Source organism: Anastrepha obliqua, chromosome 2 (assembly GCF_027943255.1).
Source record: "Anastrepha obliqua isolate idAnaObli1 chromosome 2, idAnaObli1_1.0, whole genome shotgun sequence".
Classification (NCBI taxonomy): Eukaryota; Metazoa; Arthropoda; class Insecta; order Diptera; family Tephritidae; genus Anastrepha; species Anastrepha obliqua.
Window position 1 is genome coordinate 32,576,435 of NC_072893.1, and position 14,137 is coordinate 32,590,571.

Sequence of the window (14,137 nt, forward strand, 5' to 3'; positions counted from 1 at the left end):
TTTTTCCGGATGAAGCGAAAGCAAATCGGTTGACCGAGCTCCTCCTCCTATTTGTGGTGTGCGTCTTGATGTTGTTCCACAAATGGAGGGACCTACAGTTTCAAGCCGACTCCGAACGGCAGATATTTTTATGAGGACCTTTTTCATGGCAGAAATACACTCGGAGGTTTGCCGTTGCCTACCGAGGGGCGACCGCTATTAGAAAAATGTTTTTCTTAATTTGGTGTTTCACCAAATCGAATCGGCTGCCATCCATCGAATTCGCGTCTGGTGAATTTGACAGCCATTGTGTGGACGTTATGAAGTTCGGAACGTTGTTTTTAGCCATTCTTGGTTCACTCGAGCTTTGTGAGACGGTGCCGAGTCCTGTTGAAACGTCCATGGTCTGCCACCGAAATGGTTGTCTGCCAACGTCTTCAAAGCAACCTTCAGAATACTTTCCCAATAGTATTACGCATTTATCTTGACGCCAGGCTCGATGAAAACGATTGAAGAGTGCCCATCTGCAGTTACAGCGGCTCAAACCAAACCTGTGATGGGTGCTGTCTCCTGGTGGCCAATCGTTGACTCAAATTCTTGTATAAATGGTCGGTCAAGTAAATCCTATCGTTTTGGGAGTTTGCGAATTGCTCGATTTGAAAAAAAAATTTCGTCAGAAAACACAATGTTCGGAAATTGACCGTTTTGGCCAAGCGAAGCAACTCCTTCGTTCTCTCAAGTTGTTGTTGTTGTTGTTGTTAACAGCTCTCAAGTCTGACTTGTTGCTGCTTTGGTGTGAGATCATGCGCCTTTTGGATCTGGTAAGACTTGACTTTGAGCTAATTTTCCAGTATGCAGCGGATGCTACGGTTAGATATTTTCAGTTCTTTCGCCATTTGATTAACACTTCCTCGGGGATTTCGCTCAAGTCGCTTCGTCAAGTTTTACACCATTTCATATGACGCTGCAGTCTTCTAATGACCACCTCCATGACGTTTCGCGATGCTACCAGTACCATTGTAAGGAGTAATGGTGCGATAAACAAAAACTTTATTTACTTTGAGGTACTCGAACTCACGAACAATCGCTGGTTGTGATTTTCCAGCCAAATATAATGCAATCAAACTATTACGTTTGAAATCCATTACTCATTTTCTTTTTTCCCAAAATGCTTCCGCGCGCTTGTAAACAATATTTTGGACCGTCATTCAGTCAACTAACAGACATCTAATACCCGTGCATCAGTTGTGCGAGCGGTCTGAAGTTGGTTACACTTCGAGTGCCGGACCCTGTAGAAGAACTAAGCGTTGTATGACAGAGAGGTTAAAGTACTCCCCAGTAATTATTTGTATAAATTAAAGCATGAGCAACTAATTGTACGTTGGATTTAATTTACTATTAGTAATCGTTTATAAACATAATGCCAGCTAAAATTAAGAGTAAAATATTTTAAAAACAAGTGTTTTAACCGATGTGTTCTAATTATTTGAAGGGCAGCTGTACATTTGCATGAATATTTTTATTTATTTTTGCTTGTTATGCTTCAACTTCAAGAGAACGTACTTCCCGCCTCTTCCACAACAAATACTCATTTCACTCGCTGCCTTCTCCCTTGTGACAATTGGCTCATGTTGCTGATACACGTGCGCGCGGCAATCAATCTTGTATCTACGCAACGGCAAAAAATGCAGCTACATACCCCAGTTATGATACATGTATGTATGCGTATGTATGTCTTTTAATACGTAACCATCGCACGCGTGCAGGCTGTCTACTTGCTGTATTCTTCATTATTACCTCGCTTCTTGGCATTTTCTGTTTTTTTTTTGTGTGTTTTTTATTTTGCGAAGCAGTCAGCCAACCACCTTGCCACGCGACAACTTGTTGCGTTGCCGCTTCTGTTGCATTGATAGCACATGCAAACACTCGTCCATGGCACTATGTACATACACACACACACGCAGATATGCAGTTGTGTATATGGAAATGTTGGTGACAGAATTGTGTCTCAGTTGAATTAATTTGAATTGAATTGCGTCAAATTGTTGCGGCGGGCTGCTCAGCGTGAGACTAAATTCATGATGATACGTCGGCAGAATTTCTCTTGTTGACGTCAGTTCAATAATTTATCCGTTCGTCTTTCAGTTGAATTCAATTTTGTTGTTTATTTTATTTAAATTGGCTTATGTTGTAGAAAAAGTGCTGATATTCTCCAAACATATAAACATAAAAAAAAAAACAAAAAATGGTTAAATCACGGCAAGTATTCTATTTTTTAGCATCGATATGTACACGCAAAAAATCCCCTAGTCTGGTGTCAAAGAAGTTGCTGAGCCAGTTTTTAAGGACCTCTTTGTTATCGAGCGTAACACCCTTCATGTGGTTTGACAGCGAGTAGAAAAGATAGTATTCGGTCGGTGCAAGGTGCAGAGAATACGGCGGATGCTGAAGTGCCTCCCATTCTAGCTCTTGGAGTCATGGGGTCTGGCGTTGTCCTGAAGGAGTATGGCTTGACCATGTCGATCAGATTTTTTCAGTCGAATAGCCGCATTCACGCGGTGTAGCTGGGCTATGTAGAGCTCCTCGTTGACCATGGCATTCTTTTCGAGCATTTCCCAATGCATCATGCCCTCCCAGTCCCACTAAACATATATCATGATCGTCTTTGGACAAAGATCCGGCTTGATTCTCGGTTTTGGCGTATCTCCTGGACACACCCACTCCGTTCTTTGCCTCATATTGATGTATAGGCCCCATTTCTCATCTCCCGTGACGATTAGGTGCAAAAAGTGTTGTTTGTGACGGCGTGTTGCTTGATGGCGGGTAAGATGCTAAGAAGCTATTTGAAGGCGACTTTCTTTGGTTTTCTGTTGAGCTCGTGAGGCACCCAGACTCCCAATTTTTCGGTAAATCTCATTGAATGAAGGTGATTGAGAATCGTTTTATGATCGCAGTCCTTTTTTTCGCCAATTCAAGACTGGTTTGGCGACCGTTCACCTTCAAAAGTTATTTCAGACGTTCTTCATCGAATTCAGCAGGCCTTCCGCTGCGGGACGTGCCATCGACGTCTAAGTCCCCATTTTTGAGCTTTGCAAGCCATTTCCGATGTTCAACATCGAAAAGCCACAATTCCAGCTCCTGCTCTCAGACAATGGGGCAACATTTCTTTCTATGTACCGCCGCCGAAGAAGAAATCGAATGGCGGCGAGCCCGAAAACACATTTGGTACGACGATGAATGCCGTGATGTCGTAGAAAGAAATGATGCTGCCTATAGAACCACGCTGCAATCGGGCGCAACGCGAGGCATGTAGGATCGTTACCGAGAGCTAATAAAGGAAGAAAGACGTATTATCCGATAGAAGAAACGAGAGGCTAAAATACGTGAGTGCGAGGAGCTTGAGATGCTGGCCAACAGGAACAACGCCCGAAAATTGTATCAGAAAGTTAGGTGGCTTACAGAAGGTTTTAAGACCGGGGCGTTTTCCTGTACGAACAAAGACGGTGATCTGGTGACTGACATCTGCCATCTAGTGATAGGTGCGCATGTCACAGAGAATGTGAAGATCCCGATACCCCAATCGTTGACGACGGAATTTTCGTTCCGCTACCCGACCATAACGAGGTGAGAATAGCAATAACGTGGCTAAAGAACAACAAAGCCGCGGCCGCCGATGGCCTGCCGGCTGAGGAGCTGGTAAGGTACCTGCATCAGCTTCTATGCAAAATATGGTCGGGTGAAAGCATGCCTGCCGATTGGAATTTAAGTGTGCTCTGCCCAAACCATAAGAAGGGTGATCCTGCAATCTGTGCCAATTACCGCGGGATTAGTCTTCTAAATATCGCCTAGAAAGCTCTAGCGAGGGTATTGTGTGAAAGGCTGAAAGTTCGTGCGAGCCGCAGAACTTAATTGCTCAGGCGTGATATTGACATCATCGGCTTCAATAAAGGCGCTTTTAGTTCTGCGTTCTCCAAACTGGATAAAGAGGCAACGTGAACGGGTGGTGAACGAGGACAAAACGAAGTACCTCCTGTCATCAAACAAACAGTCGGCGGAGCAATAGCTGCATGAGCTTTACGACGACATAGACATACCGCAGCGAATAAAGATCCAGCGGCAACGTTGGCTTGGTCATGTCGTTCTAATGGAATACAAGCGCTCCAGCTCTGAAAGTACTCGATGCGGTACCAGCTGGTGGTAGCAGGGGAAGAGGAAGGGCTCCTCTGCGTTGGAAAGATCAGGTGGAGAAGGACTTCGCTTCACTTGGTGTGTCCAACTCACGTTGGGTAGTACGAGAAAGAAACAACTGGCGCGCTTTTGTTAAACTCGACCAAAATCGTGTTAGCGGTTATCCGCCAATTAAGAAGAAGAAGAAGAATTGTCGCGAAAATGACAACTGTTTAAAGAAAAACAATTTTGTATCGCGCAAATTTTTATCGATGGTGTTTTTCATTATATAAAATTAAATGCCGGAAATAAAAGAATTTAAATTAATTGTGTCAATTCAAATTCACGCTTACCTATTCGATTAAAGCTTGAAAGCTTAACTAAGTTGCCCTGAAAAGTGAATGTTCGCCCCGATCTCGAAGTTATGGTCGCACCCACCGTCTACGACTACCACAAATTCTAATAAAACTCTCCTTCGCTTCATTAAGCATTTGCTTTATAATATATTTCACTACCAACAGAAACCTGTTATACACAACGAAATATAATATTTTGCTTTCACGACAAGAACATCGGCTTTTTTTTTATTTGTATGCGGCGATGCGGTGCCGCATCAGACGCAAAACGGAGCCATTGTGAACGCCCTATAAGCTATTTTAAAATTATGACTTTAATTGTATATGTGTCGCCCTGTGAATGAATGCGCGCTGCCATCTGAAACGAAGTTCTTTCAGAATTATAGAAATCAAATATTGAACGAACTTTGTTAAAGTAATGCATTATTTTTAATTATATTCCGCTATGAAATTATTTCTTAGATATTCCCAATCACTCAATGTGGCCAAACTGGCGCAAGATGAGTATTTTTAATTCAAAATGCATTCAAAGTGTGCTAAACCAAGTGAAATAAGGACATTGACACGTTGGTGTTTCTTTGTGCCTGAGGTATTAAAAGCCACTTATTTTAAGTATGCATGTATATTGGTGGTACAAAGAATCCATTCAATCACAACGTTATAATTATTTCATATGTATTTCACTAATAATTACCTTGAAATATGAAATACATCCACAAATATTAAGGCTACAGTTTTATCGGATGGAGCAGAAAACATTAACACGTTGTTGCCTTGAGTTGTTCTATCCGAAAAACGAGTGCTTGGCATTAATTAATTAATCTGTTTTTTTTTTTAATAATTTTTTTATTCAATTGTTTTCCAAGATCACATTAATTAATTTGTTTTTTGTTTTCAAATAATTTTTTTAGTCAATTGTTTTTCAACTTCAAGATCACAATTTTTTATTAAAAACAAGAGGTAAAAAAGCTGTAAGCAAGGACAACCTACATGACAAATAAGCGTATGGAAAGAGTAAATTTCATATACTTATCTTATAAAATGTTCACACATATATATGTAAGTAGATTATCTGCTTAACTTCCAATCCGCAATTAAAATGCGAGATTACTCATACGAAATTTCTCTCCCAAAATCAGAGATTATAAAATAATCCTGGATAATAACCATACTTTTTTATATACAACCCTGTGTTTCCTGTGTAATAGATCGTTATTTTTATGAATATAAAGAGAAACGTCAAAGTAAAAACTAAATAAAATGGATGCCGGCAAAGAAAATAGATTTGTAGTTATAATTCCAATAAAATGTTTATTAGGTATTATGTATTAACTATGCATTTATATAACCGAAAAAAGCGTGTGTCTTCTTATTACTTATTATAAAATGTAATATCGAATTTCGAATACGTATTTTTTGAAACCTTAGTAAATGTCGTTTACGGATTCCCTCCAACTGTTTATTATTAGCAGCCAATTACGCAATTAAACTAGCCATTCCTTCTATTTTTCTAAGTTAGCTACGTTAATAATATTTAGTTAAACAAACCAAAAACATCGAAATATTCCACCAAAATAATTTCTGTTAAGAAAAACCTTTCACAACAGTATTGACAGCTGATTGTCAACTTTGCAGGTAATCTGCCATATGTGAACGGGTAAATACATTTTGTGGATTTGTTGGAAATTAATGCATATGTGAACGTACTTTTATTTAATACACCATGTTCGAACCTAGTAGAGCACAACAGCTGATTGCCCATCTGGTCATAGAAATTATTTTAGTCCGGCAACTTTGTTATTGCCAAGTGTCACTGTCACTTGGCGAATTTTATCAGTCTTCTAAGAATTTGTTGTTATTTGGTTGTAATAATTTATTGCGGGTGTTCTGCTTAGTTGATGAAAAAAAAAGAAAAACTTTCTACGCTGCAAAATTGCAGCTAGAAAAAGTAGGACTCGCGAAAAACACCCAAAAGAGTTATAAAATGATGAGTGTAGAAAATTAATTTGGAAATTAAAATTACTTACAGTGAGAGTGATTATGCCACTACCGTACACACGATTCTACTCGTACAAAAGTGAAAAAATACATATTGCAGACCTTTCAAAGCAGGCACGAATAAACATAAATATAATATTTTATAATTTAAGAAAGGCTTATATGTGTGTTGCTAGTGCAACTTGCTTACCTAAGGCGAAGTTATACGCAACACTTGCAACATTAAAAATTTAGTAATACGTATGTATTGAGTTTCCAACCCACATGGTGCTGGCATATACGTAAGTTCTTCACATACATAGAATTCCTACATAATTTCTTCCAGGTGTTACCTTCTACACATTATCTGATTACCTCTTACCTTAACAAAGTAAATCAATTAAGCCAAAGCAATTGTATTTGCGGTGATTTCATTTCAAAGTCAAGTTGCTTGGTGATATCAGACAACGGTTACCTTCAGCTACAAGCTAGCAATAAACCAGATACAAAAGCGACCCACTCACGAAAATATTAAATTTGCCTATGCACTTATATTGCTCTATGATGGGCAATCCATTTGAAAGTACGCTTCTCATACCGGTTGATGTGCTTGATGTTCGTTTCCATCACCTGAATAGGTTGTAAACGCATATCCACTGAACAGTGAAATCAATCATACGTTTTGTTTACATAGAAATGTATATAAGTACAGTAGGTTCTGTTTTTATGCGGTAGATACGTTCCGCAAGAAGCAGCATAAAAAAAAACAGCATAAAAAAAGCTACTAGTTCTATAGTAAAACTATAGATACGTTTCAAATGCTAAAACCGCATAAATCTGAAATAATGTAATAAAATCGCATAAAAAAGGGCACTAGTCCCATATTATTACTATAGATACGTTCCATAAACCGCATGAATCTGAAATAATTAAATAAAATCGCATAAACAAAATATTGTATTTTTGAAAATTATATCTTTATATATCTTCCATACTTGTAGGGTTAGCATTTCTGATGTAATCTGTGATGAGTTTTTGCTTAGCTGGTTTAGAATCTTGTTTATATGTACAATTCCCGATAGGTCGACATGCATTTTGTAATTTAAAAAAAAACCGCACTATTTCAAAACCGCATAAAAAAAAGCCGCATAAAAACAGAACCTACTGTAAATTATTTGGTATTACCGCTTTCTGTCTTCCATAAAATACACAATCGTAATCTAATTTGACATCGTTGGCCATAAAAATGAAATATTAATATTCGTTGAATACACCTTAGCCACAGCGATTACCGTTGACCTTTTTAGGCGTTTACTGAATGTTTGTGCTGTTATTTCCCGGTCGCATGTGGTTGTATACTTTTTATGCATGATAAAAGTAAATACGTATTTATAAGCGGCCGCGAACGCCCTGTGTGTTCGTATGTGCCTTACCGGCTCTATGTCTTGGCATCTCAACCTACTGCTGGCGTATTATACACAATCGAATATATTTCCCTAACATTAGTCGACTCTCGAAAGGCAATGGCAAATTCTGAGTGTATTTTAGAAATAAAAAAGACTCATTATAAACCATCTGACATTCAAAGACGATAGGACATCAACACTCGTACCACAAAATAGGGCAGGAAAAGCGGAATATGAAACTTTATGGTAATGGAGGTGTTGTCAGTGACACAGCCCAGACCCAATTGGCACAAAATATGCCATCTTTTATACACCCCTTGTAGAACCACTATTTTTTATTAGTCGGATCTTCGTGATTTGACTAAGAATCTGCCGCTGTCGATGTATTTTCTTTCCTGCAATTTCTTTCAATTTGAACATTGAGAACTCCCTCAGCATTCTACATTATGTCGTCGAGCAACCCGACTTGGGCACTCACACAGATAGTGAAAGACTGTTTCCTTAGATTATTCTTGATTGCCACTGCCGCCGTAGCCGAATGGGTTGGTGCGTGATTACCATTCGGAATTCACAGAGAGGTCGTTGGTTCGAATCTCGGTGAAAGCAAAATTAATAAAAACATTTTTCTAATAGCGGCCGCCCCTCGGCAGGCAATGGCAAACCTCCGAGTGTATTTCTGTCATGAAAAAGCTCCTCATAAAAATATCTGCCGTTCGGAGTCGGCTTGAAACTGTAGGTCCCTCCATTTGTGGAACAACATCAAGACGCACACCGCAAATAGGAGGAGGAGCTCGGCCAAACACCTAACAGAAGTGTACGACGCGCCAATTATTTATTTTTTTTTTAACTGCCACATCTATTGTTGTACGACCACCCCATCTTCCTGGCATGGTCTCTCAAAAGCCAGTGGCCGGTTATTGTTAATGTAATTGTGAATTTATATGCTCGTGGCTTTCTTAACAACTCATAATTCTGGATTTGTTCAAATTGGGCCACGTTTGTTTAGTTATGAAACTTTATAGGATTGATAAGAATGTTGTTGTTGTTTCTATAGCAACATAAATATTCCCCATACATATACGGGAATGTTGCTGAAGTCACAGTCCTTCGTCGTATATAAATCCGTGTCGTTCCGGTTACGTAGAACAGACTGTCGTGGAAATAAGAATACTTACCCTTGCTTATCAACTACAACCCTCATTTTTGATCTTACTGCCACTTCGATATACTTAATAAGGTCGAAAATATCTTTGTTAAAGGTAAAATCTTAAATATTTACAGAACTAAAATTTTCCGAATCCCAAAAATATAAAAATATTCTGAATCTTAATAAATTCTTGTAAATACATAAATGTATGCACTTACGTCTCAACAGATTATCACTTTGGTGTAAAAGTCGAGAACTAGAAGTAAATCCGAAAAAAACGGACCAAATACTGTTTACCAAGAAACATAAAACACCTGCTCTTAAACGAATATTCCTAGGGGGAAAACAATTTAGAGTAACAGAAAGGGCAAAATATCTAGGACTTGTACGAGATAGGCAGCTAAACCCAGAATGATACATTGGCTCTACACAGCAGTGGTTAGGCCACTTCACACATTAAACTTCCTTCCGGTAGTTTTGCAGGCAAGATGTAACGCACGCAGTGCGGCAATAAGGCTGAACACTCTAAGTAAGTGGTCAAACACGGATTACGGTCACGGTAAAGTCTTGGGGCTTCCCAGATTGGTGGACTATGCACTCCCGCCTACACTTGCCACTACATCGTTCTCGACCCTCCTACCCTCAAGGGAAGAGTAGGAACGGAACGATGTAAGACAAGGTGATTCCATCCATGTATACACAGATGACTTAAAGCTGGAGGTGTATACTCCGAACATCTGGGGATCTCCTTCAGTATTCGGCTCCCCGACTACTGTAGTGTCTTTCAGGCTGAACTGATGGCAATAAATACCGCGACACTGGAGCAGTGTGATGCGATATCTAGAAATGACAGCCAAGCAGCGATCAAATCCCTCACAATACAGTCGACAACCTCCAAGATAACCATGAAATGCCGCGCATCTCTTAATGAAATGGCTGAGTCATTTCACCTAAAGGTAACACGGGTTCCCAGCCATCGCGACATTGAGGGTAACTGTAGAGCCGATGAACTAACGAGACTCGGCACCAAATTGACCGATGAGTACATAGACAATGAGCAGCGAATGAAAGATGGAGTAATGAAACCACCTACAAAATCGCCCTTCAACTGTGACCGACTCTCAATGCTAAACGCACGGAATCTCTGCTAAGCCAAAATAAGCACAGTCTTAGCACACTGATTTCAGTTATAACGGGGCACTGCGTAATAGGTAGACACGCCCAAGGGATGCTCTCATTAGGCAATGACACACCTACGTAGTGTGTTGCCATACAGATCTCAAAGTCCTTCTGAGGCGGTGCGCACCACAGATCGGGGGAGAAGCTTTGTCACTTATTTAAAGCGGGGTGAATGCGCCAACTATATATGTATGTATAAGTATACACACATATTTACATATGTATAAATATAAATATGTATATGTGCATACATAAAGTGCATTAAATAATATCAATATTCAAATTTGTGCATATTTACTTATGGGCTTATACTAATAAGTACATTGTGAGAGAAGGCTATTGATAAGCTTTTGTGAAGTGTTGCTGATAAGCAGGGTGGCGTTATCTCTCGGGAAAATAAGTTAATTAACGTAAAATCGATTGATTTGAATAAAATAGTAGAGTTATACTTCACCAACTGCGCATAAAACTGCCCTGTTTTCAAGGCAAAAGGTTGATTCAGGGGATGGTAACATTTTGTCAATAGAAAAATTATTAAAATTATTGCATTTACATTTTTGAAAATACCAGATTCTTTAATAAGCTTCACTTTTTCTCATACAATAGTCGAAGTCCATGCGTGAGTATTAAACAGCTGTATTTTTTGCTTCAAACATCTGTGGCAAACGCTTGCGGAAAAATATCTCACCTGCTATAAATGCAGTAACAAATATTACCATATGGATATGTATTAAGTTGTAATCAACTGTGCAAAATTACATATACATACATATATACAGCATCTCATTTTAAAGTTGAGTGAGCGACTTACATATCTACATTCCCACACCAGCTGTGTTAAGAGACATAGAGAGAGATCGAGGAAATTCAAGGTTAGATGAGGGCGCCTTTGAACTAATTTACATAGTCCAGATACTGCCTTTCTCTCTATTCGTTTTAAGCGCAATAATCGATCTTGGTTCTGTGCAGATGAGGAATGCAGTGAGCTAGGCAATAAGATGAACTAGGTTTTTATCCATATCACACCTTCTCATGTTCAGCGTTTTCTTATAGGTAGGTAGGTGAAATGGCCGGTCTGACACTCCTCAAGTAGCACTAAAACTCCGTTTTGATACCATTATGAGACCTCCAACAGGCAGATATCTACAGCCAGCCAGAGCTGTTGATATAATTTGATATAATGGAGGAGATTGATTGGATTTAGGTTGGTTTATTGGTACTTGGAAGGGAATCAGACATATTTTTATTTTATTCTTGCCTAAATTTTAAGTGGACATCCTAGCTACAGCGAACGCAAAATAAACTGGGTTACTTGTTTGTTCTAACTTCAATCTTTATATTTATATTCAGTATTTTATCATAAAAAGCGAAAATAATATTGTATAATATTTAAATTATTCGGAAGTTTTCCAGTAAACACGACAATCTATACTATAAAGGTGAATTTCTGTACGTTGTCCGCGCATCACTACGAAACGACAACACCAAATGACGTAAACATTTTTATACATTCATATTTTCACCCAATGAAGGTTATAGGCATGTTTTTATGATGGAAATCCCTTTCCACAGCCCCAAGCCCGCGCCGCCCTCTTTCGTCACTAATAATCGAAGATTTGCTTAAATTTAATCTACAAAATCTTAGTTTTTCCTATTTCTCATTATTTATATTATAGCACACTTTAGACTTCATAATCCGCATAAGCTGTTCAACTATGACCAAAATGCAAAGTTCAAAAACGGTTTGAGATAGAAAATTAATAAAAATAATTTTGCTTGATATTTTTCTGATTGGTTGTTTTGATTTTATTCAACGAGGCATAGCAACGGATGCCGGGTATTGTAATATTAAGGTTATTAATAAAAAAATATTTTCTATGAAATAATAGTTTGTTATACATATCCTAAATCCCTCAAAACTACTCCTACGCGAGCGGGGTCGCGGGTTAAAGCTAGTAACTTAAATTACAACTCACACATATTTTGTGCAGTATCCCCTTGCACTTATTACTGCTTGTAGACGTCGTTGCATGGGGTGGTTTTGGTGACATCTCTTGGAATATTTCCCCATATCTTTTCAATGGCTGATTTTAGGTAATTTTTACTACTAATGCCGTTTGCGGAATTCTCTTTCAATGTGGACCCACAAGTGCTCTGTGGCATTGATATCTCGGCTCTGAGGAGAATGGGGCAATTCCTTTTTCACATTGTAAAGCAACCATTTCTTTACAATCAGCGCAGTTTGCCTTGGATCGTTGTCGTGCATGAAGGTGAACGTTGCTGGTAACTGTAATTTTTCGACAGTTTTGCTCCTTTAATATTTCTAGATAATTTATTTCAGTCATAGTACCTTCATTAAAACAATATGAAGCTCACTCAATTTGCCGTCATTGCTCCCCAAATCATAACATGCCTGCCGTCATGCTTCACCGTACCAACAACACTAACGGATTGGGCGCTGTACCTTCCCTTCTCCAGATAAAATTGCGGCCATTCGACCCAAATAAGTTGAATGTCGACTCGTCGATGAAAGTAACGTTGCTTCAAAATTCATTCGGATTCCTAACGTATTTTTTAGCAGAGTTCAACTTTTTGCTCGCATTAATCCTTGAAAGAAGCGAACTTTTTCTAGGAATATACGTTCTGTATTCGTTACTGTGCAAAAAATTTCTGATAGTTTGTAAGCGTACGTTCACAATTGACGGATTTTAAAGTGATTTGGCAATATTAGCTGCCGAAATTTCCGGGTTCTCGTTTATTAAATGTAATAACTCTTCCAGCACCACCTTTTCTAAGAAAATAATGGTTTTCATCATATTTTTTCAACATATTAAATACTGTGGACCTGAGTTTTTTTTTTCAAAGTTTCCGCGATTTGACGCACACTTTTCCCTCCGGAATGAGATTTCGCCAGTAGTTCTGTTAAACCACTCGATGTTTGCTTATTCATCTGCACTCTGAAAAATGACAAAGTATGAGAAATAAAACTAAACAGTTCCATTACGAAAAAAATAACGGTATACTCGTATACATAGTTTATTTAAATAGGGTGCCCGACTTTTTTTATTGACTTTGAAAAATTATGTTATTACGGTTATTACTTAAATAAACGGAGTTACCGTTGATATTAAAACAACAATTATGCCAAGGCGAATCTATTAAAGGTGGTGTTGGTAAATCAGCTGAGTTGTTTTTTTTTCTTTCGCCGTGTCCATGTGGCTGTCAGCTCAGAATGAAACAAGGCGAATTCATTATTTGTTTTCTAGTTTCTCAATACTTTGCTTTGACAATCAAACGTACAGAACATTGTTGTTGGTCTAGTGCCCTTTAATGAATGTGCCTTGCATATGCCTATAGAATAGTTAAAATTATAATATATTCAGCGCAATTAATTTTTTTAAAAGTCTGTGAATAATTTCTTTTATATAGAATACATTTATATAAATTTGAATATTTGAATATTTGAATATTGCTGTACCAGTTTCTTTTGGTTCATTGTACATTATTGTTCACATTAAATACCACCAATTAATGACGTCCATAGCCAATAGTTCGTTCAGTCATTTTGATTAATCTGTTGTTTATTTTTGTATAGTATTTTCGCCAATCTACTTTAATTTTTACATCGTCTTTGTAGCAACAACAACCATACTTAGTGCAACAGACTGGAGAGTGACAAGTGACAAATTTTAAAATATGCGCTTCAATAGGTCGAGTTTAATGACATTAGCCTCAAACCCAGCAACGAAATTTGAGAAGGAAGGACTATTGATTATCACCGAACGTCAAGAAGGATTCTTTCGTCGTGTTGATGGTAAGAGGACATAAAAAAAAAGATACAGATGTACAGATGTATCTTGCTTTATTCGAGAGTATCAAATTTGAAATGTTAAGTTGCGTTTCATAATCATAAGACACCTTTGGTA

The 14,137-nt window shown here is 38.2% G+C and overlaps 1 protein-coding gene across 3 annotated transcripts in view; it reads left to right on the forward strand.

The window, feature by feature from the left end:
- The first annotated feature begins 6,357 nt into the window (after positions 1-6,357).
- LOC129239716 (inositol polyphosphate-4-phosphatase type I A) overlaps positions 6,358-14,137 on the forward strand; it is a 36,248-nt gene continuing 28,468 nt past the window's right edge. For 2 of the 3 annotated variants that reach the window (XM_054875486.1, XM_054875483.1), the window contains exons 1-2: positions 6,358-6,781; positions 13,849-14,025. In XM_054875486.1, the coding sequence (XP_054731461.1) occupies positions 13,908-14,025 (118 nt within the window). In that variant the 5' untranslated portion in view covers positions 6,358-6,781; positions 13,849-13,907. The remainder of the gene's footprint in view (positions 6,782-13,848; positions 14,026-14,137) is intronic. The other variant, XM_054875485.1, reaches the window with a different exon arrangement.